This window comes from Prionailurus viverrinus, chromosome D3, assembly GCF_022837055.1.
Source record: "Prionailurus viverrinus isolate Anna chromosome D3, UM_Priviv_1.0, whole genome shotgun sequence".
In the NCBI taxonomy this organism is placed as follows: domain Eukaryota; kingdom Metazoa; phylum Chordata; class Mammalia; order Carnivora; family Felidae; genus Prionailurus; species Prionailurus viverrinus.
Genome location: NC_062572.1, coordinates 59,279,754 through 59,306,119, shown reverse-complemented (window position 1 = coordinate 59,306,119; position 26,366 = coordinate 59,279,754). Strand labels below are relative to the sequence as shown.

Here is a 26,366-nt window from a genome sequence, read left to right as displayed (position 1 = left end):
AACAGTGGAAGAGGGATCTTTTTTATCTACAGCTTCACCCACACCTTCTTTCTTTGTTGTTGATTTTAGCCATTCTGACAGGTATAAGGTGATACCTGATTGTAGTTTTGATTTGCATTTCCCTGATGATAAGTAATAATGAGCATCTTTTCATGTGTCTGTTGGCTATTTGTTGTCTTTAGTGAAATCTCTATTCATGTCTTCTGCCCATGATTGGATTGTTTTTGAGTATTGAGTTATATAAGTTATTTACATATTTTGGATATTGATCCTTTATCTGGTGTCATTTGCAAATATCCTCTTCTAGTCCATAGGTTGCCTTTTAGTTTTACTGATTGATTCCTTCACTGTGCAGAAACTTTTTATTTTGATGTAGTCCCAGTAGTTTGCTTTTGCTTTTATTTGCCTTACCTCAGGAGACATCTATAAAAATGTTGCCACAGCCTGTGTCAGAGAGATTACAGCCTGTGCTTTCTTCAAAGATTTTATAGTTTCAGGTCTCACATTTATTTTTTTTAATGTTTATTTATTTTTGAGAGAGCGAGAAAGTGTGAGTGGGAGAGGGGCAGAGAAAGAGGGAGACACAGAATCTGGAAGCGGGTTCCAGGCCCTAAGCTGTCAGCACAGAGTGTGATGTGGGGCTCAAACCCACGAACTGTGAGATTATGACCTGAGCCAAAGTTGGACACTTAACTGACTGAGCCACCCAGGTGCCCACGGGTCTCACATTTAGATCTTTCATCCATTTTGAGTTTATTCTTTTATGTGGTGAAAGAAAGTGGTCCGGTTTCATTCTTTTGCATGTTGTCCAGTTTTCCTAACACCATTTGTTCAAGAAACTGTCTTTTTCCCATTGTATATTCATTCCTCCTTTGTCAAAGATTAATTGACCATTTAATTGTGCATTTATTTCTGGGTTTTCTGTTCTCTTTCAACTGATACTTTTTCCCAAAAAACAAGTATGAAGCAGAAGAAAACAGCAAGTCTAAACTCCAGACAGAATTAAAATACATAAACAAGCATCTGAGGATATGAAAAACTACCCAGAATCAGACACCCAAAAACTAAGAACAGAAATAGAGGGGAAAAAAAGGAGGGAAAATGAAAAAAGAGTTGAATAAACTCAGACTATAATTTGAAGGAAACAAAGTTCTAAATAAAGGGTAAATTATAAGGTATCATAAGGAGACTAGATTGAAGTGAATTTAGTCTAGAGCATTGAAGAAAAATAGGAAAACAACCAAGAAAGCAACATAAAAAAGAAAAAGGGTCAAGAAGGAAGGGGAAATGGAAGATAAGCAAATAGGGAATGCAATTCATATTATTAGAGTCTGTGAAGAGCAAAAACAAAATAGTGGAACAGAAATAATATTTAAAATTATATTAAAAACTTTCCAAAAATGGGAAAAGATCTGATTCTGAAAGGGCTTCCTGAATACCTGGAAAAAATTAACTAAGAACTATCAACTTTTTTTTTTTTTTTTTAACGTTTATTTATTTTTGAGACAGAGACAGAGCATGAACGGGGGAGGGGCAGAGAGAGAGGGAGACACAGAATCAGAAGCAGACTCCAGGCTCTGGGCCATCAGCCCAGAGCCCGATGCGGGGCTCAAACTCATGGACCGTGAGATCGTGACCTGAGCCGAAGTCGGATGTTTAACCGACTGAGCCACCCAGGTGCCCCAAGAACTATCAACTTTAAGACATACACTAGTAAAAGTAAGATCAGAAATAAAGATGAAATCCTCAAGTCCTCAAAGCAAAAACACAAATAACTTACAAAGTCAAAAGAATTAGACCAGCATCAGACCTCAAAAACCAGCATACCAAGCAAGGTAAGAATAAAACAGTGTTTTTAGGAAATTCAATGAAAGAAGATGTGAATCAAGGATTTTATAACCAGCCGAACTATCTTTCAGATAAAAGAACTTAGGTTTCTGTACCCATGTGCCCTTTCAGAGGAAGTTACTAGAGGGTGACTTTTATGAAATCACACATAGATAAGGAAAACCTAAGCAAAATGACTGATGGTGAGCAGCATTTTCATACACATGCAGACATACATAAATACATACAAAGATAAAACAAAAGTGGGATGAGACCGAGAGATTAAGGTACCGATGATGATTATGACAAACTAAAGACTCAAATTCCAGGGGTTTTTGTTGGGGCTGGTCACATAGGCAAAACAATCAGCCACAGCTAGTGAAATTGTAGACTCCTAGAAAGATAGCGACGTTTAGTAGGTTAGCCAAAGGTGGGCAAACTAGCCTTGTCAATATTGAATACATCCAAAGGCCAAATTCCCAGGTACGACCAAAGTTGAACCCTGCAAGCTGATCCTTCTAAAGATATTTACATCACGTTGGCTGTTAATTTTTTTCTGTGCAATTAACCCCACCCCACTTCCCCGTGCTCCACACACCCTACCTTCAAGCCGTGGTTTCAGGTACATCCTTACCTTATTCTTTGATTTGCATAATAGATTAACACTCTTCAGTTATTCCCTTTGAATATTCGTATTTAGTCAGGGAGATTTCTGCATTATTTTTTCTCTTCTGGCTCTAAAGACCTTTAATGTCTAAAAAATAAAAGACCTTTATCATCACATCTTGGATTCCAGAATCTCTCATACTTCAGCTCTGTGGCCACAATTTTTAAGTCATGTAAATGACCACTTTCTCTGACCTGTACACCTTTGCCTCTATTGAAAAGTCACCTCTGAATCCACAAATGCAGACTGTGTGTCAGAGTTCTTGGTCGCAGACTATGGAATACACTCTAGCTAATTTAAGGCTAGAAAAACCCTTTAGCTAGTCGGGCAGCAGTGGATCGATGAAGGGACATTAGCTCACAAAATCACTGGGAGAGCTAACGGGAGTGGACTCCAGGTTGAGAACCATCCTGCAGAAGGGGGGTGCTAAGAGGGAACTACCTACAGCTAGTGTGCTAACGAAGCTGCAGACTTGAGAAGTGCCTTTTGCAGCTCTGTTTGTGAGAAGATCCAATCTCACATTTGCCTTCTGCCTCTCCTCCTCCCAATCTGTAGGAGAGTGAGTTTCCGTGCAGGAATATGGGTCTCCTGAGGGAGCCTAGCTGCAGGGGAATCTGAGAAATCTAGCCTTTAGCTGTCAAATCTCTAAAATACAGGAAAGCACACTAGGAGGGAGCAGGAGTAGGTGTTCAGTGAGCCAGTCACTTTTTCAGTCTTTATCTACCTCCCTCTCTGTCTTTAACTCCTGAGGCCCTTAGGGTCTGTATCACTCAGTTTAACATATATATTGTCTTAAAGTTTTCACTTCCGTTTCATGTTCGTAATGTTTAGGCAGTATTTCTTGAGACAGTGTCTTCTACTTAAATTCCTAATCTCTGGCAGTAAGTCTCCCAAGCTGAGGACATAGCAGGTCCTCATTAATTACATCAGAGATGTTGGCTTAAAGATTTGTTTTCTGTTAGGGTGTGTGTCCCAGTTATCTATTGCTGGGTGGCAAACCACCCCAAAACATAGTGGCTTGGAATAAGCAATTTACTGTTTCTCCCAGTTGACTGGGCTCAGCTGAGATAGTTCTCATTTTGGGTTTCTCCAGTGGTTGCAATTAGATGGCAGCTGGGACTGGAATTATTTGAAAGTTCGGCTAGGCTGGAAGTCCAAGATGGCTTTTGCACTCATTTCTGGCCTCTCAATGCTTCTCAACATTCTCTCTTCAAAAGAGTAGCTTGGATTCATTGTGTGGTCCCTCAGGGCACAGAGAGGAAGAGGAAAACTGCCAGTCCTATCTAAGTCCAAACTGGCACAGCATCTCTTTGCTATATTTTATTGCTCAAAGCCGTCACAGGCCAACCCCAAATTCAAGAAGGTAGAGAAATAGACTTCTCCTGGTATGGGCTGGCAGGAAAGGAAGGAACTGATAACACCCGGCTTTGGAATAAGCTACCACAGAGAGTTTTCATCTGTGGCATGTCACATAGTTACCTGGAGTGGACTATTGGGTCTGAAGACCTGAGTTTCATATGCATGCTGTTTAATATTTCCTACTCTGCCATACAGGTTATTCTAGCCAGGCTGCTCACAAATGCTTGCTATTGATCACAAAGGCCGGAGAGTGGGGATAACTGTGTCTCGTCAGATAGTACTTATCCTGTTACATCTTAATAGACCAAGGACAGCTTGTTATTGCTATTGCTTTCTAAACATCTTCATAGTGCTTTCAGCTATCTGTGATATTGTCATTTATAATAAGAAATACATATTTAGTCTTCCTGGTTCTAGCAGACTTTCTAAGACCTTTAGAATTTTCTAAGTGAGGAGAGTGATAAAAAGCTGTCCTTTGTTATGTTAATGTACCTTCTGGAAAGCCCCTAGGTAACCTAATAAGGATGGGGGCTGGTGGCCTGGGCAACCAACTATGATTAGAGGGTTAGAACTTTTGGTTCTGGTCCCTGATTTCCAGGGAAGGATGAGGGGCTAGAGATTGAATGAATTGCTAGTGGTCAGGGATTTCCTCATCATGCCCATGTAATGAAGCCTCCATAAAAGTCCAAAAGGAACAGGCTTGCAGAGCTTCCGGGCTAATGACCCAGAAGGCTTCCACTTGCCATTGTGTCGGGCCCAAGACACATGAGGACAGAAGCTCCTGTGTTTGGGACCTTGCCTTATGCATTTCTTTATCTCACTGTTGATTTATAACATCCTTTGTAATCTGTTAAGAAAATAGGTTTCTTAAGTTCTATGAGTCGCTCTAGCAAAACTAATTGAACCAAAGAAGAGATTCAATAAGGGGGAACCTCTTATTTATAGTCAGTCAGAAGCACAAATAACAACTTGGCTTTGGAACTGGCATCTGAAGTGGAAGGCAGTTTTGCGGGACTGAGCCCTTAGCCTATGGATGCTGTCTCTAGGTAGATGATGTCAGAATTGAGTTGAATTGTAGGAAACCCAGCTGATGTCTGAGAATTGCTTGGTGGTTTGGGGAAAGCTCCCTCCCATCCCATGTCGGAATTAGCTAAGACAACATGGTAGAAAAAGCATTAGGCTTCATGTTGCAGTTGTGGTTAGAGCTTTAGTTCTATGAAATTATTTAATGTTTCTCATCCTGTTTCCTTATCTTTAAAAAACATAATAATAAGAGTAGGGGCACCTGGGTGGCTCAGTCAGTTAAGTGTCCAACTCTTTGTTTTGGCTCAGGTCATGATCTTATGGTTTGTGGGTTCAAGAACCACATCAGGTTCTGCACTGTCAGTGTGGAGCCTGATTGGGATCTCTCCCTCTCTCTGCACCCCACTCCCCACTCACTCACTCACTCTCAAAAAAAAAAAAAAAAGAATAAAAGCATTTTAAAAAAATGAGAGTAATGATACCTGCTTTACAAGATCATTGAAAGATTAAACGATAATTTATACTACTTCCCTGAAATAGAGCATTGTACAAATGAAATTTATTTTATATCCCTCTCTTCTCCATCCTCAGCACCTCCTCCCCACCAGTGCTGTTTGTATTGTATAACGAAGTCCCTACAGTGGGTACATCTTAAACAATTTATTATAGGATGGTTTCTAAAGCCAGCATATTGACCAATTGGCCTATCCTGGAGGTATTTAAAGTATCATATGTCCTTTTTGGCCCTAAAAGTAAAACAGCCAGTTATTTTATCAGCAAAATGATTTTTTGGGAGGGAGGGGGAATAGCAGAGAATTGCAATTCTAGACATACAAGCTGTGGCAAACAGGAGGCAAGTGTAGAAATGAAAGACGAGAAACAGAGAAAAAGGAAGGAATTGAAGGGGCTGCTTTGAAGGTAGTTCATTGGCGGACAGTGAGAGTTCAGAGTAGTGATGGTTTTTCATTGGCTGGGTTGTTGCTGGGCAAGGAGAAATTCTTTCCTCCTACTAGAGTAACAAAGGCTTCTTGGGAATGCAGGGTACTTCTCTTCCTGCTGAAGTGTGAAGTTGACAGAGTGGTAGACCTTGCAGGCTCCCGCTTTTGGCCTCCTGACTCCATTTTAAATGAAGTTTCTTTTATTCAGTTTCATACCCTCATCTGTAATAGCATCACAGCAGTTCTGTTTAAGCCTTGTAGACCCTGAACCTGAACCTGTTACCCACTGAATCATTGTGTGCTTGTCTGTCTCAGCCTATTCATAGTGATGCTATCGGCTAGGAATGCCTCAGGCACTCACCTGGGCATGTAGGATTGGTGATGAGCCCCCACATTTTCCTGACTGGAGCCAGTGTTAATGTTGCACCTGGACTGGCACCTGTGGTTCTTACTATGCTTGCAAGCTGCACCTCAGCGACAACAGTTAGGTAACTTTGAAGAAAGGATTTATTGTGCACAGGTCCTAGAGGGCACATGCCAGGCCTGAGGGCCACACAGCCCGATGGCGGGGATGAGGAGCAGACCTGTATCTTTCATTGGGGCCCAAGGGTGGGGAGGCCAGGGTTTCACAGAATCCCTCTTTATTGGTGAATTTAAAATTTAGGTGTGGGAATTTGGGCATGGGAGGAGAAAGGCAAGGTCAGTCAAACCATCAGTTACCCCAGTTACTCAGGGCTTTTTAAAAGGGGAACTTAATGAGTGGGGTGCCCTGATTCCTGATTGTTTAGATTGTAGCTGTGTCATATAGCTGGCAATTCATTTATTTAAGATGAATGTATTTGAAATGGGTGGGTTGGCAATCAAAAGCTTAATGTCAGGTGCTTATACTGGTTTATATGAAATATGTGTCCTCCAGCAACCCTACGCACTAGACTGCCTCCTGGGTGTAGTTAGATGACATCATTATGCAACCAGTGGATTGTTGACAAAGAATTCTGTATTGTGCTGTTTTACTGCAGTTGGAGTAATAGGCTGCTAAGACTGATTAAAGCTAGAGTCTGCATTTGCATAGGTTAATTGCTAAAGGGCTTTGCTAAGGGGCACACAATGAGGTTTGTACATAAACTCTTAACTAGACCCATACATGGAGTCAGCCTAGCCACTTGGAGTGGCCTATCCTCACCCTCTTGTCCTCGCTATAAAGTGTCAGTAATAACATTTATTTTTCACTGTCTTACCTTTGGTGGGAACATTACCAAATGGGCCACCCCTGAAGGGCGAGACAGCATCTTCCATCCTAATCAGTCAGGGGCATAGCAAGGACTTAGCCCAAGTGTAACGGCTTAAAGCTCACAGTGTTTTTCCACCTTAGTACTGTGCTTCACAGTATCTTAGAACATTGACCGGAAAGCAGAAAAAAAATTGTGTATATGGTAGTTTTTATGTTTCCAAAGCACCATTATTTCTGCTTCTTCAGCTTCCATTATCAAGGGAAATATTCTTATAAGTCTTGTCTCTCCGAATGCTAAGAAAAGTGAAGACTCATCTAAGGTCACACAAGTGGTGAATGTATAAAGCAAGACTAGAATATGTGGAGTCCAGCATTCTCAGCCTCCTTTATTGGGCTGTTGCTGTATCCCAAGATTTGAACTTTGTGACAACTTGGAGGAAACTATGATGCATAGAAAGGGCACTAGCATAATTATAGAATCAGTGAACCACATTGTGATATGCTGACTTATAAGAAATATATATTTGCTCACTCAGGTGAAAGCTTGAACAAAGCGGGATTAGGGCTCCTCAGTCCTCCACCCCCAACAGTGCAGTAAAACATCTGCATATAACTTTAACTCCACAAAAAATGTAACTAGTAGCCTACAGTTCACCAGAAATCTTACCGATAACATAAACAGTCAATTAACACGTATTTTGTATGTTGTGTGTATTGTATTCTGTACTTTAAAGTAAGCTATAAAAAAAGTTAAAAAAATCATAAGGAAAAGAAAATACATTTATAGTACCATATTGTATTTATTCAAAAAATAAGTGTTCAGGTGGACCGATGCAGTTCAAACCCATATTGGTCCAGGGTCACCTGTATATTTTGTCTTAGTCCACAGTTCCTGGTTTACAGCTCCTAAAACCCTTGTAATTTCATAAGTGTTAAGAGTGGTAAAGATTTTTCGTTATGTTAATGAGGTGACTTTTGGAAAGCACTTAAGGATGAGCACTAGTTACCAGTGGATCCAAACATGGAATTAGAGGATTGGCATTTTCAGTCCCATCCCCTGACCTTCAGGCAGTGAGCAGCCCTAATCCTGCTTTGTTCAAGGGTCAGCTGTCATCTGAGTGAGCAAATATATATTTCTTAGAGGTCAGAATATCACAGTGTGGTTCACTGATTCTGTAATTATGCTAGTACCCTTTCTATGCATCATAGTTTCCTCTAAGTTGTCACAAAGTTCGTATCTTGGGATACAGCAACAGCCAATGATGTAATCATGCCTGTGTAATGAAGCCTCCATAAAAACCCGAAACTTCCAGGTTGGTGAACACCTGGAGATTTGGAGACAGTGGCCTGCCTGGAGAAGGCATGGAACTCTGTGACCCTTCCCACATACCTTGTCCTAAGCATCTCTTCATCTGGCTGTTCCTGGGTTATATCCTTTTATAATAAACCAGGAATCTAGTAAGGAAAATGTTTCTCTGAGTTCTGTGAGCCACTGTAGCAAATTAATGCAACTTGAGGAGGGGGTCTGAGGAACCTCCTGATTTATAGCTAGTCTGGGCTTTTGACTGGTGTCTGAAGTATGAGAAGAGGGGGTCATGAGAACCCCCAGTCTTTTGCAGATCAGTCAGAAGCACAGGTGACAACCTGAACTTGTGTCTGGTGTCTGAAGTGGGGAAGGGGAAGGTCTTACAGACTGAACCCATAAGCATTGGGATCTGATGCCATCTCCTTGTGGGACATCGGGGTATCGAGAATTGCTTCTTGGTATGAGAAAGTCTCCCCACAAAAATGTCGGAGGGATTGGGTCCAGGAACCATTTTACACATTAAACTAGTTTAGAAGTCTCTGTCATATTCTTAGAAATTTTAAAAATTAATTTGAATACATTCCCTGATTACAGTATTTACTCCTAGTAAATAACCAAGATATGGCTCAAAATAGAATATACTTAAGTATAAACATATGTGACCCCAACCCTGCATGTGATGGGTTAGGATATCAGGGAAAAAAAAGCATCCGAAATGGTTTCATGGAGAAGGTGGAACTTCAGCATGGCCTTGGAGTGTGAGTAGGACTTGCGTAGGTGGAGAGACACATGGACATATTTGGGTGTGTATAATAGGAAAGGGATACAGCATAATCAAAGATGAGTGCAGATGTAGTTTGTAGGGTGGGGGACAGAGGGGTGGAGGCAATGAGGGAACTGACCCAACTGGAACAGAGGGTTTGGACTAGAGGGTGGAAGGAGATAAGACCAGAGCAGTATAGTAAGGGCCTTATCCTTCAGATCACAGGGAGAACTGAAAAGATCAGATAAGAAGCAAGCCGAGGTATGGACAAGGTCCTTTGGTGGTATGCTGAGGGTGGCTCAGGCACACAGAGTTTGTGGCTTTGATTGCGTCTACACTTGCAGTGTCCGTGGCCTAAAATACTGGTGACATTGGGGACAATCTGTGCAGTATGGCAAAGAGAAAAGAGTAGAGGCTTTGTTCGCTAGGGCTGTCATAAAAGTACCACAAAGCAGGTAGCTTAGAACAAGAAATTCTCACAATTCTGGAGGCCAAAAGCCTGAACCCAAAGAGTTGGCAGTGTCATGCTCATTCTGAAGCCTGGAGGGGAAGAACTCGTTTTGCCTCTTTCTAGCTTCTGCTGGTTTGCTGGCCGTCCTCAGTGTTCCGTGTATTATGGATGTGTCACTCCAATTCTCCACCTTCATGTGGCCCTCTTCCCTCTGTGTGTCTCTCCACAAAGCATTCTTTTTATAAGGACATCATCATACTGGATTTGGGATCCACCCTACTCCAGTGGGACCTCATCTTAACTAATCACGTAGTCAATGACCTCATATCCAAATAAAGTCATGGTCTGGTACTGGCGATTAGGACTTCAAAAGTGTATTTTTTTGTAAGGAACACAGTTCCACTGATAAAAGATTTTGTGTCTGAGATTAAGGACTTAAAGATCCTGAGTATGGGTAAATACAGACAAGTGGAGAATGTAGGAGGTCTTAAAATCTGTTGTATTCCAACTCAGGTGGCTTCTCTTTTACCTCAGAATGAATGATGGAACATATCTCCACAAAGAGATTTAAAGACCTTTTCCTGCTTTAAAGATGTAGAGACATGATTTATTTGGCTTTCAGTATATTTCTGGATAGAGTCCATTTTCCATAATGTTAGCCTAAACTTCTAAACCCTGGATCTCATAGAGTAGAAGATGAGTTTTATTTGGAAGAAAAATTAGCAAACAAGTGTTGTATCTTGTAAAAGTTTATTGGGGTGCTTTTCCTTATTCCTTTTGACCATGTCATAAGTGCATAAATTCAGCTCACTGAGATATTCAGTATGAAATCACTAGGAACATAGAATCTCTGATTTTTGTTCAACAGCTGAATTACTAAGCTGTGACTGGGTGTAGGGGGTATTCGATGATGTCCTTTCGGCCAGGTTGACTCCATGGTCCTAGGTTGTGGGACTGAGTGCCTTCAAAAGACTGAGCAGTTCTTCCTGTTTTGTTTTTTGTGTTCTTAAGTTTATTTATTTATTTTGAGAGAGAGAGAGAGAGAACCCAAGAGGGGCAGAGAGAGAGGGAGAGAGAATCCCATGCTGACAGCGCAGAGTCCAATGTGGTGCTCAAACACGTGAACTGTGAGATCATGACCTGAGCTGAAACCAAGAGTCAAATGCTTAACCGATTAAGCCACCCAAGCACCCCTCTTCCTGTTTTTATCACATGGGTAATAAATGCTGCTCAGAGGAATCTGATATTCCTAGAGTACTCATCAACAGTTAGTCAGCCTCTAGTATTGAAATATATAAGAGCGGGCCTATTGCAGCTCTACAGACTCTTTTTCCTCTTCCAGAATCTTCCCCAGGTGTGACAGACGTGACTATCATAGAAAAGCCTCCTGCTGAACGTCATATGATTTCCTCATGGGAACAAGTAAGTGTTGCCCTTTTGAATCCTTACATCCCCACAAAGAGAGGTCAACTTCAGTGACCCTAAAGAAGGAAAAATTAGGGCAGGAAACCTGTTCTTATCTCAGGCCACAGCTGCCTTCAAGGAAGAGTTCAATTTTCTCTTTTATGTTCAGGCCATTTAACATTCCTTTCAGTTCCATACCATTTCCTCAGCCTGGAGCATCTCCTGTGAGCCTCACTATCATTTGGAGGCAGTGGAACATTCATAGTTGTATACAACAAAGCTAAAAATTCAGGAAGGAAAGGAAAAATTAAATATTAATAAGCATGCTGAGCAGAATGTGGATAAGTGTTACAGGGAAGTACTTAACCAGATTAATAGCTACTGCTTCTCCAACCCTCCTCTGAACTTTTATTCATTTGTTCAGTAGAAGTTTTAAGCTCCTAAACTGGGCCAGGCATTGTGGTTGGTGTTGATTCCTGGGGATTCAGTGGTAATCAAAAAACGGTTCCTTACCTTTTAATGTTACTGTGTAAGACATAGTGTAGATCGTTATGAATATAATTACCAAGCAGACTTAGCACAATGAGAGAGAGGTAAAGGGAGCATTGTCAGGAGGACTGACCTAGTTTGAGGTTAAGAAAGGTTTTTCCTAAAGAAGTTATGTGGAGTTGTTAACCAGACAGATGGGCTCTGAGAAGGGACTTTCAACCTGTGGGAAGGCTTTGAAATGGGAAGGATTAAATTTTCTAAGAGCATAAAGAAGGTCCCTGTGGCTGGTGCACAAGAGAGCAAGGGAGAGAGATTGGTAAGGACCAGGACATGCAGGCTTCTTAAACCATCATGAGTTTGTGCTTTATTTTTCTTTTTAAGTTTTAATTTTAATTCCAGTTAGTTGACATACAATGTTATATTAATTGCAGGTGTACAATGTAGTAATTGAACAGTTCCATACATCATCACCCTGCTCATCATGACAAGTGCACTTTTTAATCCTCATCACCTATTTAACCCATTCCCCCAGCTCCCTCCCCTCTGGTGGCCATCAGTTCTCTATAATTAAGACTATTTCTTTCTCTCTCTCTCTCTCTCTCTCTCTCTCTCTCTCTCTCTCTCCCTCCCTCCCTCCCTCCCTCCCTCCCTCCCTCCCTCTCCCTCCCTCTCCCTCCCTCTCTCCCCCCCCTCATATTTCCCTTTGCTTCTTTATTTTGTTTCTTGAATTCCATATATGAGTGAAATCATATGGTATTTGTCTTTCTCTGACTCACTTATTTCACTTCGCATGATACTCTAGCTACATCCGTGTCCTTGCAAATGGCAAGATTTCATCTTTTTTATGGCCAAATAATATTCCATTGTATTTATATACCACATCTTCTTTATCCATTCATCAGTCCATGGAGACTTGGACTGCTTCCATATCTTGGCTGTTGTAAATAATGCTGCTGTATAAACATAGGGTTGCATGTGTCCCTTTGCATTAGTGTTTGTGCATTCTTTGAGTAAATACCCAGTAGTGCGATGGCTGGGTCACAGGCTAGTGCTATTTTTAACTTTTTGAGGAACTTCCGTACTGTTTTCCACCATGGCTGCACCAGTATACATTCCCACCACCAGTACCCAAGTGTTCCTTTCTGTCCACACCCTCCCCTGCACCTCTTCGTTTCTTGTGTTGTGTTATTGATTTTAGCCATACTGAGGAGTGAGACTGTCATAGTGATGATTTGAGTATCTTTTCATGTTTTGGTGACCATGTCTGTACATGTCTTCTACCCATTTTTCTAATTGGATTATTGGTTTTTTGGGTATTGAATTTTATAAGTTCTTTATATATTTGGGATATTAACCTTTTATTAGATACGTCATTTACAAATATTTTCTCCCATTTTGTCAATTGCCTTTTAGTTCGGTGATCGTTTCCTTTGAGGTGTAGGAAGCATTTTATTTTCATGTAGTCCCGATAGGTTATTTTTCTTTTATTTCCCTTGCTTCAAGAGACATATCTAGAAAAAAGTTGCTATGACTGATGTCAAAGATGTTACTTTACTTACTATGTTCTCTTCTGAGATTTTTAGGTTTCACATCTCACACTTAGGTCTTTAATACGTTTTGAATTTATTTTTGTGTATAGTATAAGAAAGTGGTGCAGTTTTTTCTTTGACACGTTGCCAACCAGTTTTTTCAGAACCATTCATTGAAGAGACTGTCTTTTTTGCATTGGATATTCTTTCCTACTTTGTTGAAGATTTATTCACCATACAGTTGTGCGTTTATTTCTGGGTTCTCTGTTCTGTTGATATATGTGCCTATTTTTGTGCCAGTACCATACTGTTTTGATTACTACAGCTTTGCAATATAACTTGAAGACCAGAATTATGATGCCTCCAGCTTCACTCTTTTTTAAGACTGCTTTGACTACTCAGGGTCTTTTGTAGTTCTCTATGAATTTTAGGATTGTTTGTTCTAGTTCTGTGAAAAATGCTGTTGGTATTTTGATATGATTGCATTAAATCTGTAGATTGCTTTGGGTAGTATAGACATTTTAACAATATTTGTTTTTCCAATCCATGAGCATGGACTGTCTTTCTATTTGTGTTGTCTTCATTTCTTTTATTAGTGTTTTATACTTTTTGGACTACAGGTTTTTTCACCTCTTTGGTTAGGTTTGTTCCTAGGTATCTTATTATTTTGGGTGCAGTTGGAAATGGTATTTTTTAATTAATTTCTCTTTCTGCTGCTTCATTATTGGTATATAGAAATGCAACAGAATTCTGTGCATTGATTTTGTGTCCTGTGGCTTTACTGAATTATCAGTTGTAGAAGTTTTTTTGCTGTCATCTTTTGGGTTTTATATATGGAGTATCAGGTTATCTGCAAATAGTGATTTTACTACTTTACCAATTTGGATGCCTTGTATTTCTTTTTGTTGTCAGATTACTTGGCTAGAACTTCCAGTACTATGTAGAATAAAAGTGGTGAGAGTAGACATCTTTGTCTTCTTCCTGACCTTAGAGGAAAACTCTTTTTTCCCATTAAGGATGATGTTAGCTGTGGAGTTTTCATATGTGACCTTTGTTATGTTGAGGTATATTCCCTCTAAACCTACTTTGTTGAGGGTTTTTATCATGAATGGATGTTTGGCTTTGTCAAATACTACTTCTGTGTCTTTCAAAATGATCATATGGTTCTTATCCTTTCTCTTAATGATGTAATGTATCAGGTTGATTGATTTGCAAACATTGCAAACTACTCTTGCAATCCAGGGATAAATTCTACCTGATCCTAGTGAATGATTTTTTTAATGTATTGCTGGATTGCTTTGCTAATATTTCTTTGAGTATTTTTGCATCTATGTTAATCAGGGATGTTGGCCTGTAGTTCTCTTTTTTCAGTGGTGTCTCTATCTGGTTTGGATGTCAGGATAATGCTGGCCTCATAAGATGAATTTGAAAGTTTTCCTTTCTTTTCTGTTTTTTGCAGTAGTTTGAGAGGAATGGGTATTAAGTGTTTAAATGGTAGAATTCACTTGTGAAACCCTCTGGTCCTGGAATTTTGATTATTGGGAGTTTTTTGATTACTGATTCAGTTTCTTTGCTGGTCTGTTCAAATTTTCTATTCCTGTTTCAGTGTTGGTAGTTTATATGTTTCTAGAAATTTATCCACTTCTTTTAGGTCATCCAATTTGTTAGTATATGGTTTTTCATTTTATTCTCTTATGATTGTATTTCTGTGGGATTGGTTGTTATTTCCCCTCCCTTGTTTGTGATTTGAGTCCTTTCTCTTTTTTTTTTCCTGATAAACCTGAATACAGGTTTGTCAGTTTTATTGATTTTCTTCAAAGAAATAGCTCTTGATTTCTTTGATCTGTCTTACTGGGTTTTTTTGTTTTGTTTTGTTTTAGTTTGTTTGTTTACCTTCTATATCATTTATTTCTGCTCTAGTATTTATTTCCTTCTGCTAGTTTTAGGTTTTGTTAGAGTGTTTAATATAAACACTTTCATAAAGTTAGAGTGTTTATTTGGGCTTTTTCCTGCTTCTTGAGGTAAGCCTGTATTGCTATAAACTTCCCTCTTAGAACCGCTTTTGCTGCATCCAGAGGTTTTGGACCATTATGTTTTCATTTTCATTTGTTCCCATGTACTTATCTCTTCTTTCATTTCCTGGTTGACCAATTCATTGTTCAGTAGCATGTCTTTTAACCTTTATGTATTTGTGGTTTCTCCAGATTTTTTCTTGTGGTCGACTTCTAGTTTCATAGCATTGTGGTCAGGAAATATGCATGGTATGATTTTCATCTTCTTGAATTTGTTGAGGTTTATTTCCTAGACCAATGTGATCTATTCTGGAGAATGATCTGTGTGCACTTGAAAAGAATGTGTATTCTGCTGTTTTAGGATGGAATGTTCTGAATGTATCTGTTAAATCCATCTGTTCTAGTGTGTCATTCAAAGCCATTGTTTCCTTGTTGATTTTATGTTTAGATGATCTGTCCGTTGTTGTAAGTGGGACGTGAAAGTCTGCTACTGTTATTATTATTGATTACTTCCTTTAAGTTTGTAATTAGCTCTTTTATGTATTTGGTTGTTTCTCTGTTGGGTGCATAAATATTTACAATTGTTACATCTTCTTGTTGGGTTGTCTTCTTTATGATTATATAGTGTCTTTCTTTGTCTCTTGTTACAGTCTTTGTTTTAAAGTCTATTTTGTCCGATGTAAGTATTGCTAGTGTGGCTATCTTTTGACATCCACTTGCATGATAGATGTTTTTCCATATCCTCACTTTGAATCTGCAAGTGTCTTTAAGTCTAAAACGAGTCTCTTGCAGATAGCATATAGATGGATCTTGGTTTTTAATCCATTCTGTCACCCTGTGTCTTTTGATTGGAGTGTTTAGTCAATTTACATTCAAAGTAATTATTGATAGAAATGTAATTTATTGACATTTTCTGAAGATTTTCTGTGTTTGTTTCTGAAGATTTTCTCTTATCCTTTCTTTCATGGTTTGATGATTTTCTTTAATGATATATTTGGATTTCTTTGTCTTTATTCTTTGCGGATTTATCAGTGTTTTTTTATAGATGATTACCATGGGGTTTATATATAACCTCTTCTGCCTATAGCAGTCTGTTTTAAGTTGATGGTCGTTCAAGTTTGAACCCATTCTTTTCTCCTCTCCTCCCTACATTTTCAATACATATTATTATATTTTATAACCTTTTTTGTGAGTTCCTTGACTGATTTTTTTATAGCAATATCCATTTTTACTGCTTTTTTATTTCCTACTTCTATACTATCACTTTTGGTCTTTCCATTCAAAGGAGTTTGCTCTTTATTAAGAGAGCAAAGGAGAGCCATTGAAATGTTTTAAGTACGGAACTGGGAAGTTCAGGTTTCTGCTTTGGAAAAGTCACTGTGTCTGAGGAATAGCAAATGGATTTGACCAGGGGAGAAAAATTAACCTACCATTTAATAAGTGCCTACTAACACACATCATATAATTTATTTTAGTTAATCCTCATAATAACCCTGCAGGGTAGATATTGATATCTTCATGTTACCAATGAAGAAAGTGAGGTCCGTGCAGGTTAAAGAGTTTGTCCTGGATCACAGAGCTACCAAGTGGCAGAGCCTGAATTTGAACTTAGAGTTACCTGCCTTATCTAAGCATGACCATGTCTGCTCTGGCAGACTGCCCTCATAATGGAGGGCACCACTATGGCAGCCTTCCCCGGGGCAGCAGAGCATCCCACGGTATGTGTGCATGTTCAGTCTCTGCCAGCAGGGCTCACCCTCCATGGACTGAGCCAGTGGCACCTTCTTTGGCAGCTCAGTAACTGGTAGTTAAAGTTTCTAGGACCTCCGCTCAGTCAGCACTCCCAACTTCTCATGGGCTCACTTAGCCCCAACCCCCATTTCCACTCATAGTTCACAACAGAAAAGGAAATTTAGAACAGTGTATATCTGCTGAACTCTTGCTGGCTGATCAGGGAGAGCCTGCTTCTGGTGCAACTGTGCCAGCCTGGCCTTGTTGACATTGTTTCAGCCCTCTGATCCTTTATAGGCCTAAGTCAGCCCTTTAGGGAGTGCTTCAGAGTGCTTTTTTGTGAGTGAGATCCTGGTGTTTTCCTGTCTGCCAAAGAGAAGGAGATTCCTGGCTTGGAAGCCTGAGTTCGTTGACCTGGATGGGAGGATGAGAGGGCAGGAATGCCTTGTCCTAGGTGGAATACCATTGAGGTGGTATCATATTGTGTCACTTATTTAATGAAGTAATTTCTGAGGCATATTCTTCCTTGTGTCTTATACCAGATATTCTTCAGAACTCTCTAAGATGACTATTCATTTGTCCTAGTTTAACTTATGCTGTACTTTATTCATTGGGAGCATGCCTTCCATGGCTGCTTTTTAGGTCTGGAGTCTATAGCTGATCTCATTTAGATTTAATTTGCCCCCCTGGACAATGCATCTTTATTGGGTTCCCTTGAGCTTAGAGTGACATTAAGGGGAATGGATAAATCGCCCTCAGAGATCTGAAAGGCATAATGGGTAAGCATGAGAGAAAGAGATTTTTAGCTAACTGAGACAGTCAATGGAACATTTTCTTCAAACATACTCAATTGAGGTAATTTCTGTGAAAGCACCTGGAATAATAAGATACAGTGATTTGGAATTTTCCATTGAGTGCTTTACTTGAAATATCCTAGACTTAATTACGGTAAAATATGCCATATGTAAAGTACAAACAGTGTTAGGATCAGCAGCATAGAAATTCACTTGTGCAGTTCCATGGCTGAGCTTTCTGGAGGCTTGTTGGGTAGATACTTAAAAGCTAATGTATGGACACAGACAATAGAAGAGTTTTGGGTATGTGCTTTTGTTTTTAAGATTCTGTTTTTGTCTAGCACATTTTTTTTTCTGGTTGTGCTGGACAAAACATGGTCACTATAGAACATTTGGAAATTAAAAAAAGATAAAAAATGAAAAGTCCTCTACGACTTTACCACATAGAGATAATCACTATTACTATACTTTTAGTTGTGTGGGTGGGTGGAGGTGAGCAATGAATAGTATGGTCTAGGGACCCCCTAAGAGTCCAAAAATGGGAATTGGGACTTCTTGAAATGTATGTCAAATTTACTAATGTGTACCTTTTTCTGCAGAGCTGTGTCTTCCAATTCTGAAAGGGATTCATAACCCTAAAAAGTGTAAGAACAGGTTTTTGTAATAATTTTTTTTTTTTTGAAGCATAGTTGACATACAATGTACATTAGTTTCAGGTGTACAACATAGTGATTCGACAAGTTGGTACATTAGGCTATGCTCACCACACATGTACCTACTATCTGTCACCATACAACGCTATTACAATACCACTGACTGTATTCTCTGCTGTATTTTTCATCCCCATGACTTACTCATTCCATAACTGGGAGTCTGTACCTCCTTCTCCCCATAACCACTTTTGCTCATACCTTGCCCACTCCCAGCAACCATCAGTTTGTTCTTCGCGTTTATGAGTCTGTTTTTACTTTTTCTTTGCTTGTTTTATTTTTTAGATTCCCCATATAAGTGAAATGATATGGTATTTATCTTTTGTGACTTATTTCACTTAATACAATAACCTTCAAGGTCCATGTGTGTTGTCGCAAATGGCATGATCTCATTCTTTTTTCATTCTTTTTATATGGCTGAGTCATACTCCATTGTGCATATATACTACATCTTCTTCATCCGTTCATTTTTTTAATGTTTATTTATTTTGAGAGAGATAGCACGCATGTGCAAGTGGGGGAAGGACAGAGAGAGGAGAAAGAGAGAATCCCAAGCAGGCTCTGCGCCATCAGCAGAGAACCTAAAAGGGGGTTCAGTCTCACAAACCAAGCTATCATGACCTGAACCAAAATCGAGATTCGGACACTTAACCAACTGAGCCACCCAGGCACCCCTTCATTCATCTTGGCTTTCATATCTTGGCTATTTTAAATAATCCTTCAACAAACATGGGTGCCTATATCTTTTTTAATTAGTGTTTTCATTTTCTTTGGGTAAATACCCAGTTGTGGGTTTAGTGGATTGTTGGGTGGTTCCATTTTAATTTTGTGAGGACTCTCCATACTGTTCCACAGTGGCTGTACGAATTTACATTCCTACCAACAGTGCACCAAGGGAGGGTTCCTTTTTCTCCACATCCTCACCAACACTTGTTGTTTCTTGTGTTTTTGATTCTAGCCATTCTGACAGGTGTGAGGTGATTATCTGATCATAGTGTTGATTTGCATGTCTCTGATGGTTAGTGATGTTGGGCATCTTTTCATGTCTGTTGGCCAACCGTACATCTTTGGGAAAGTGTCTTTTCAGGTTCTTTGCCTGTTTTGTAATTGGATTGTTTGTGTTTTTGATGTTGTATAAGTACTTTATATATTTTGGATGTTAACCCCTTATTTGGTATACCATTTAAGAATAAGCTCTCCCATTCAGTAGGTTGCCTTTTTGTTTTGTTGATGGCTTTCTTTGCTGTGCAAAACCATTTTATGCTGGTGTAGATGATAGTTTATTTTTGCTTTTGTTTCCCTTGTCTGAGGCGACATATCTAGAAACGTAATAATTTATTCATTCAAAATAGACACAGTGCTTTATGTGTTATTTGTTGATACCTACTTTTGTCATTTAAGCAGTGGAGGGCAGAAGTCTTGAGCGGATCTGAAACTCCCTTACCCCACTTATTTACCCAAGTGGTTACTGAAGAGCATTTTTCCATAGGATCAGGCTTGGCAGGGCCCCCTGACTTGTGCCTGCTCCAGAAAGTGCCTATACCCGAGGAGTGGGAGAGCCCTCAAGGGCTGATAGTTTCCACTTCTCTGGGGGACTGACTCTAGAGACTTACCTGCTTAGAGACACCCCAGCCAGGGCCCAACTGCCACGCAGTAGACCTGCTGTCCATAGCTGCGTGAATATACGGGGGCCGTAGAGGCCCTCCAAGAAGAGGCTCCCTACAGCTGCCCTGCCCCTCTGGGCAAATGCAGTCCTCGGGGGAAGCCCCTGGAGATAAGATACAGGAGCAAGGCTGTGGAGGCACTGACTAGGCAAAAACAGCCTGAAGTAGAAAGGAGTCTCATAGCCGCGCTAGGCCCTTGGCTAGATAATACACTTTCTCTGGGTCTCATATTCATCATGTATAAGTGTTTTGAAATAAGTGTTACTGAAGGACTCATCCAGTTCTAATATTTTGTGATTCTTTGGTGAAAACACAGGAGGAAAAGGCTGAAAACTAAAACTTAAATGACCACATACCTGTGGCAGTCTCCTCAGGTTAGAGGAATAGGAAAACCACCTCTTTCTGTTTTAATGTATTGCACCCATTTTTGTTCCTTAAAAAGCAGTTTCAATCTGCCTGGTTTGTGTAGTTATATGATTCATGTTCACTGTGTGTGCTGCCTGCCTTCTGTAATGATGGTAGTTAGTAAGACCTAATGTCTGTACTGGGCTTTTCATCTCTCAGGCCTGTGAAAGCACCTGCCTCCTGATACTCACAGCATCCTGGTGTCAGGAGACTTCTATTATTAAGTATTCCGGTGACATTTCATAGTTGCAGAGTGCTTTACAATTCTTGATTGGTTAGACTTTCCAATCCCCAGATAAAAATTCAATTTACTGGTGGTGAAACTATGGCCCACAGAGACCAAATGATTTGGCAGAATATCTCCTCTCCTTTTAGGCTCGCTTTTTCTACAGTCTACAGAGAGTGGGTTCTGAACCTTCTTGCGGATCTGTCCCTCACATGCCCTGCTATGAATCTATTGTAAGCATCCCTGGTGGGAGGGAGCAGACTGTGACACCTTGTCACCAGGGAGCCCCTCACCTCATGCCCCCTCTCCGCCCTGGGAGCCCCTCTGTGTTCTCTGTGGGTTAGTCTGTCCCTTTCCAGTGCTTCACTTCTTCCCGCTGCACTGGCAGCTCTCCTGGAGGGCCTTCCCATCTCTTTAAAATTAAAAACAAAACCTGTAACCTTGTGTCTTCCTCTGGCTACTTGGCCATTTGTTCCTTTGTTTGCACAGCCAAGCATATAGAAAAATTGTCTAAATCAGGGGTCAGCATATGTGTGTGTGTGTGTGTGTGTGTGTGTGTGTGTGTGTGTGTGTGTGTGTGTTTAAGGATCTAATAGTAACTATTTTAGATTCTGGGGCTGTATTCTGCCTCAACTATTCATCTTTGCCATGGTAGCACTAAAAGCAGCCATGGGCAGTGCTGAAATGCACAGGTGTGACTGGGTCCCAATAAAACATTTACAAAAACGGGTGGCAGGGTGGAGATATTCAGGGGGCCACAATTTGCTAACCCCTGGTCTAAATTACTATCCCCGTCCTTCACTTTCCAGTCAGTCTTCACACTTCCACAGCCTGTATTTCTCCACCACCATTCCCTGGACACCGCTCTCACAAATCACCAGGGACCCCTGCGCTGCTAAACCCATATTCCTCTCATGTGACATCTCCTGCATTTCTGTCCGTCCACCACTCCGTTGTCTACCCAGCTGTCTCTGTAGAGTCTTTGGCACCACCCTCTACCCCTCTGTCTCCACAACACTTACCTGTTACGTATTTGTCTCTGCAGAAATTAGAAATATGTTTGGCTCACGGAAATATAATACTAAACTAAGAACAGCTTAAACACGTAGGAATTAATATTTCTTGCATAACAAGACCTGAGATGGACAGTTACAGTAGGTTCATCAGCCTTAACATGTTAAGCCATTATCACTAATTCAGCCTGTTCCTTTATGCAGCCAAATGACTGCTGCAGCCACACCTGCCACCTGTAGGCTCAGGGCAGGAAGATGAGGTAAGGGAGGTTCCAGCCACATCTGTCACCTTTTAACAGGGGAAGGAAAGTTTTCCTAGAACCTCCCTCATTGGACTTGGGCTTACAGTTAATGCCCCACACTTGTTGCGGAGGAGGGCCTTAAGTCCTGAGCCGGGCACGTGGCCATCTTAGACAAAGTCAGGGCTTGTCACAGAGGAAGATGGATTTGAATCAGCAGCCTATGTATCTGCCACAGCTGCCTCTGTACCTGGCCTTATTCCTTTCTGTTTTTAGTGCCCAGCACAGTATTTATTCCATAACACTTAATAAAAATGCGGAATGAGTGAATTAGATTTAAAAAAAAAAAAAAAAAAAAAGGTTACAAAGACTATAGAGCCTCCCCAAGGTGACCTGTCGCCTTTTCCATAAGCCCTGAGAGTCCAGCTGCTGCAGCCAACATCTCAGAAGCAAGGAGGCCTCAGGTGCAGGGGCTTCCCCCACAAATGCCTCCATCTGTAGAAACCTGCTGACTTGTTAAGCTGGGGGCATTGCCATTTGAAAGTTGTGTTGGCTGATGTCTTACCTTATACAGAGCTTCACCAAAACGTGGTGCCCCAGACAGGTTGATATTTAGGTATCTTTTTCATTGCATGTCTTTAGAGGAACACTTGATGGTTGTATGTGGAAAGGGTTTGGGGAAGAATATGTTGCTTCTCCTCTGAGTTTTAAGCAACTCAGACCCAACCTTTCATACATACACCACCCACCAAGACAAAAGATTCCAGTTCACCAGGCCCTCCCACTCTCTTTAGGCAGGGTGTTGAGAATATATTTGAGAATTCTCCTGCAGGCCTCACCCTATCCCTCCACAGCCCCAACAGATACTCCTTTGACTACATGGGACATCCTTCCTGAGAAGAGTTTCTGTTAGATGCAGCTGTCCTCATTGCCTCAGGTTTCCAGTTTGATTTTAGCACGATGGACCTCCCGGGCAATTCTTCCTCTGCTGAGGTTGCAGACGGGCGCGGAGAGCCTGCCCAGGATGGACAGGCACCTGCAGAAACATTAATTTCTGGCCCTCGCCCCTTTGCCTGCCTCATCCTGCATCTGCTGCCCAGCCCGCTTCCCCGGTAAAGTGGCCTCTGAAAGGGAGGGAGCAGAGGGGTACAAGATTCCCACAGTAGAGAAGGTGAGCAGGAGAAAGTGGACAGCTCTTACTAGCCCTTCCCTCAAGGTTCCAGGCAGTGCTCAGGAACGAAAATGAAGCTCTGGGAAAGAAGCTGATAGTTCCCCAAATAGCGGAGCGCCTCAAGTCCTTCAACTGATAAAGCAGTGATACCGCTTGTGGTAGCCTCTTTCTGGCATAGCCTAAAGAGGCTACTACAGAGAGCCTCCTCTGGAGAAGAAAAGAAGAATGAAAACCAGGAACCATATGACAGAATCAGCCTTGGGCTACACAGAGTAGCAGTACCACACTGATGCCACCTGATAATTTCAGACACTGATCAGCAGTATGATTCTCCTTTCTTGACTTTCTCCCCAAATCCTTCCAATCCTCATACCTCCCCCTTTTACATTCACTTTCTGCCAATCTTCTTCCTCCCTGCCGCGCCCCACAAAATAAGACACATGAACCTGGTGTGGAGAAGCCCTCTGAAGTTGGCAGATTGTTACCTAAAGAAGAGCCGTCTCTTTCCAGATTGGGCAGGAGAGAAATTGAAATGTCAGTAGCTCTGAGTTGCTGGTCAGGGTAGAGGATCCACATAAAAGTGGCACCCTGACAGCCCTGCTCAGAAGGAAGGGAGTGAAGAGCTTCAGGACCAGCCACAGTGCGGGCTTCCTGGTGGTGACGTCTGCAGCAAGGACGCAGCAGAGCCAGGACCCACGGTGATTCATGGACGGATGTCAGTGTGGGCTTAAGATTTTCATGAACACTACTTGACATTTTGTAGGTTTATGTTAATATCTGAATGTAGTAAATACTTGATTTCACTGATTTTAATGTTTATGAATCCTGAATAATTTTTTAAATGATGGTATAAAATAATACCAAAATTTCTTCCTTGAGCAAAAATAAATATTATAATAAATGTTATAATCATTACTAGTGGAATTCTCCAGCCTAACTTAAAGATGGGCTTGGATTTCTTGGGATCTCCATTAGGTCAGATAGACAGTAGTTTCCACATTTCCACCACTAGATGGCACTAGTGACCAAAATCTCAGAGTAGATGCTGGACTTTAGGGGTGACAGAAGGAACAAGGATTTTGTCAGAACACTGACAACTGTAGACTTCCTGTGCTAGGGTTCTGGGGATGGAAGAAAGGCATTCTGTGTGCATGCTTTTCCTGAGAGCACATAGGATGTGCCATTCAGGAGGCACTGGGAGGAAGCCCTAATTCCAGACAGCTTACTAAGTATGAAAATAAGTAAGTTAGCCAAGGAGTCAGAGAATCCCTTAGGTTACACATCTGTGAGACTGGGAACTAGATGGTGAAGAGATCAAACAAAAACTGATCACAATGCATATTTTAGTTGTTAGATCAGGAAAATGAAAAACCCATTTCATTAAAATGACAGCTGTTGTGCATTTAATAATTTAAAAATACTGCTTAAAATTACCGGCAAGGTTGAAATTTGCTCCTCACCTATGGTTCTTGAAGATGTTATGTCCTAAAATTTTAATTACCTAGTCTTCTCTCTTCCTGCCAAGCTTACACCCTCTCCTGCCTCTGGTGTCTTTTAGACTCTCTTGGAGCTTATTCTTGAACCTGGGTTCACAGAGTTTAAGTGACACTCAGAGTTACTTAGCTAGTGGCAGAATTGGGAAGTAAACTCAGATTGTCCTGCTAGACTCTAATTTGCCCACACATCACCTGCCTAAAGTAACCAGCAACGTGACTTATAAGAAGTGTTCAGTATCACATCTCAGAGGGGTCTAAAAAGCAAAAAGTTTTGGATAGAGTTGCTAATATATTGCCCCTCTATGTAACGATGACGAGAAGTCTGCCTGAGGGCACCAGGAAAGGAACTGAACCCATCCTTCTGTACACTCCGAGGGCTTGATTGGCTAGAGAAGACTGGTCCGTCATGTGCACAGATGTGAGTTACTTAGAATTTAGGGCATGTTCCTAGTACCTCCTGAAAAGATACTAAGCTATTCCTTTGTTCTTTCCACCACCAGACTAGATGATTTGCTGTCCATATGAAGTACTTGTTCATGTCTTGTTATACATTTTTACTTTCTAAGAACTTTCAGAATCATTAGGTTCATTACATTAAATGTTCTAGAAGTATATACTCTTCACTTTGAAGATGTTCTCATTTATCCAATGATTTGTTTCAGAAAATAATTTATGAGAATGGGTCTGGAATTTATGCCAGGGATTATTTTCCTCCAGCACCATCAGAACTTTGCTTAGAACCTCCTCTCACACTTTGTTTCCCTAAGCCGCCGCCTCAGCTTCTTCTTCTGCCCCTTCCCCCTACCTCTCCACCAAGGCAGTCACAGCAGAGCAGACACTACTCTGCCTTACCTGGTGAGGCAAAAAAGAGATCAAACTGGTAACTCTGCTCTGCAGACTCTGCCTAATAGAATTGTTTTTGTTTTCAGTGTTATTGAGATATAACTGACATATGACATTGTATTGGTTTTAGGTGTATAATATAATGGTTTGATATATGTGTATATTTTGAATGATTGCCGCAGCAAATTTACTTAACATCCATCACCATACATAATTTTAAGTTTTATTTTCTTACGATGAGAACTTTTAAGATTTACTCTACGAGCAACTTGCAAATACACAGTACAGTATTGTTATAGTCACCTTGCTGTATATTATATCCCCAAGACTTATTTATAACTGGGAATTTGTACTTTTGAACCCACTTTTGCCCACTCCTAACCCCTGCCTCTGGCAACCACCAGTCTGTACTTCGTAGCTCTGAGCTTGGTTGGTTGGTTGTTTAGATTCCACATAAAAGTGAAATCAGGGGCGCCTGGGTGGCGCAGTCGGTTAAGCGTCCGACTTCAGCCAGGTCACGATCTCGCGGTCCGTGAGTTCGAGCCCCGCGTCAGGCTCTGGGCTGATGGCTCAGAGCCTGGAGCCTGTTTCCGATTCTGTGTCTCCCTCTCTCTCTGCCCCTCCCCCGTTCATGCTCTGTCTCTCTCTGTCCCAAAAATAAATAAACATTGAAAAAAAAAAAAAAAGTGAAATCATACAGTATTTGGCTTATTTCACTTATAATGTCCTTGAGGTCCATCCATGTTGTCACAGATGGCAAAATTTCATTCTTTTTATGGACAAATAGTATTCCATTATGTGTTTGTGTGTGTGTGTGTGTGTGTGTGTGTGCATGCATGTGTGTGTTTACCATTCTTTATTCATCCATTGGGGGACACTTGGGTTTTTTCCATATCTTGGCTAGTGTAAATAGTGCTATAGTGAAACAGGGATGCATAGATCTTTTTGAATTAGTGTTTTTGTTTTCTTTATTTAAATACCCAGAAATGGAATTGCTGCATCATATGGTAGTTCCTATTTTTAATTTTTTGAGGAGCCTCCACGGTTTTCCATAGTGACTGCACCAATTTATATT

At 40.8% G+C, this 26,366-nt stretch overlaps 1 protein-coding gene across 4 annotated transcripts in view; it reads left to right on the top strand.

Annotated features, from left to right (window-relative positions):
- Positions 1-26,366, top strand: part of TPGS2 (tubulin polyglutamylase complex subunit 2) — a 69,341-nt gene that overhangs the window by 3,967 nt on the left and 39,008 nt on the right. For 3 of the 4 annotated variants that reach the window (XM_047827408.1, XM_047827407.1, XM_047827410.1), the window contains exon 2: positions 10,908-10,987. The exons of the other annotated variant lie outside the window; for it this stretch is intronic. In XM_047827408.1, the coding sequence (XP_047683364.1) occupies positions 10,908-10,987 (80 nt within the window). The remainder of the gene's footprint in view (positions 1-10,907; positions 10,988-26,366) is intronic. 4 annotated transcript variants of the gene reach the window in all.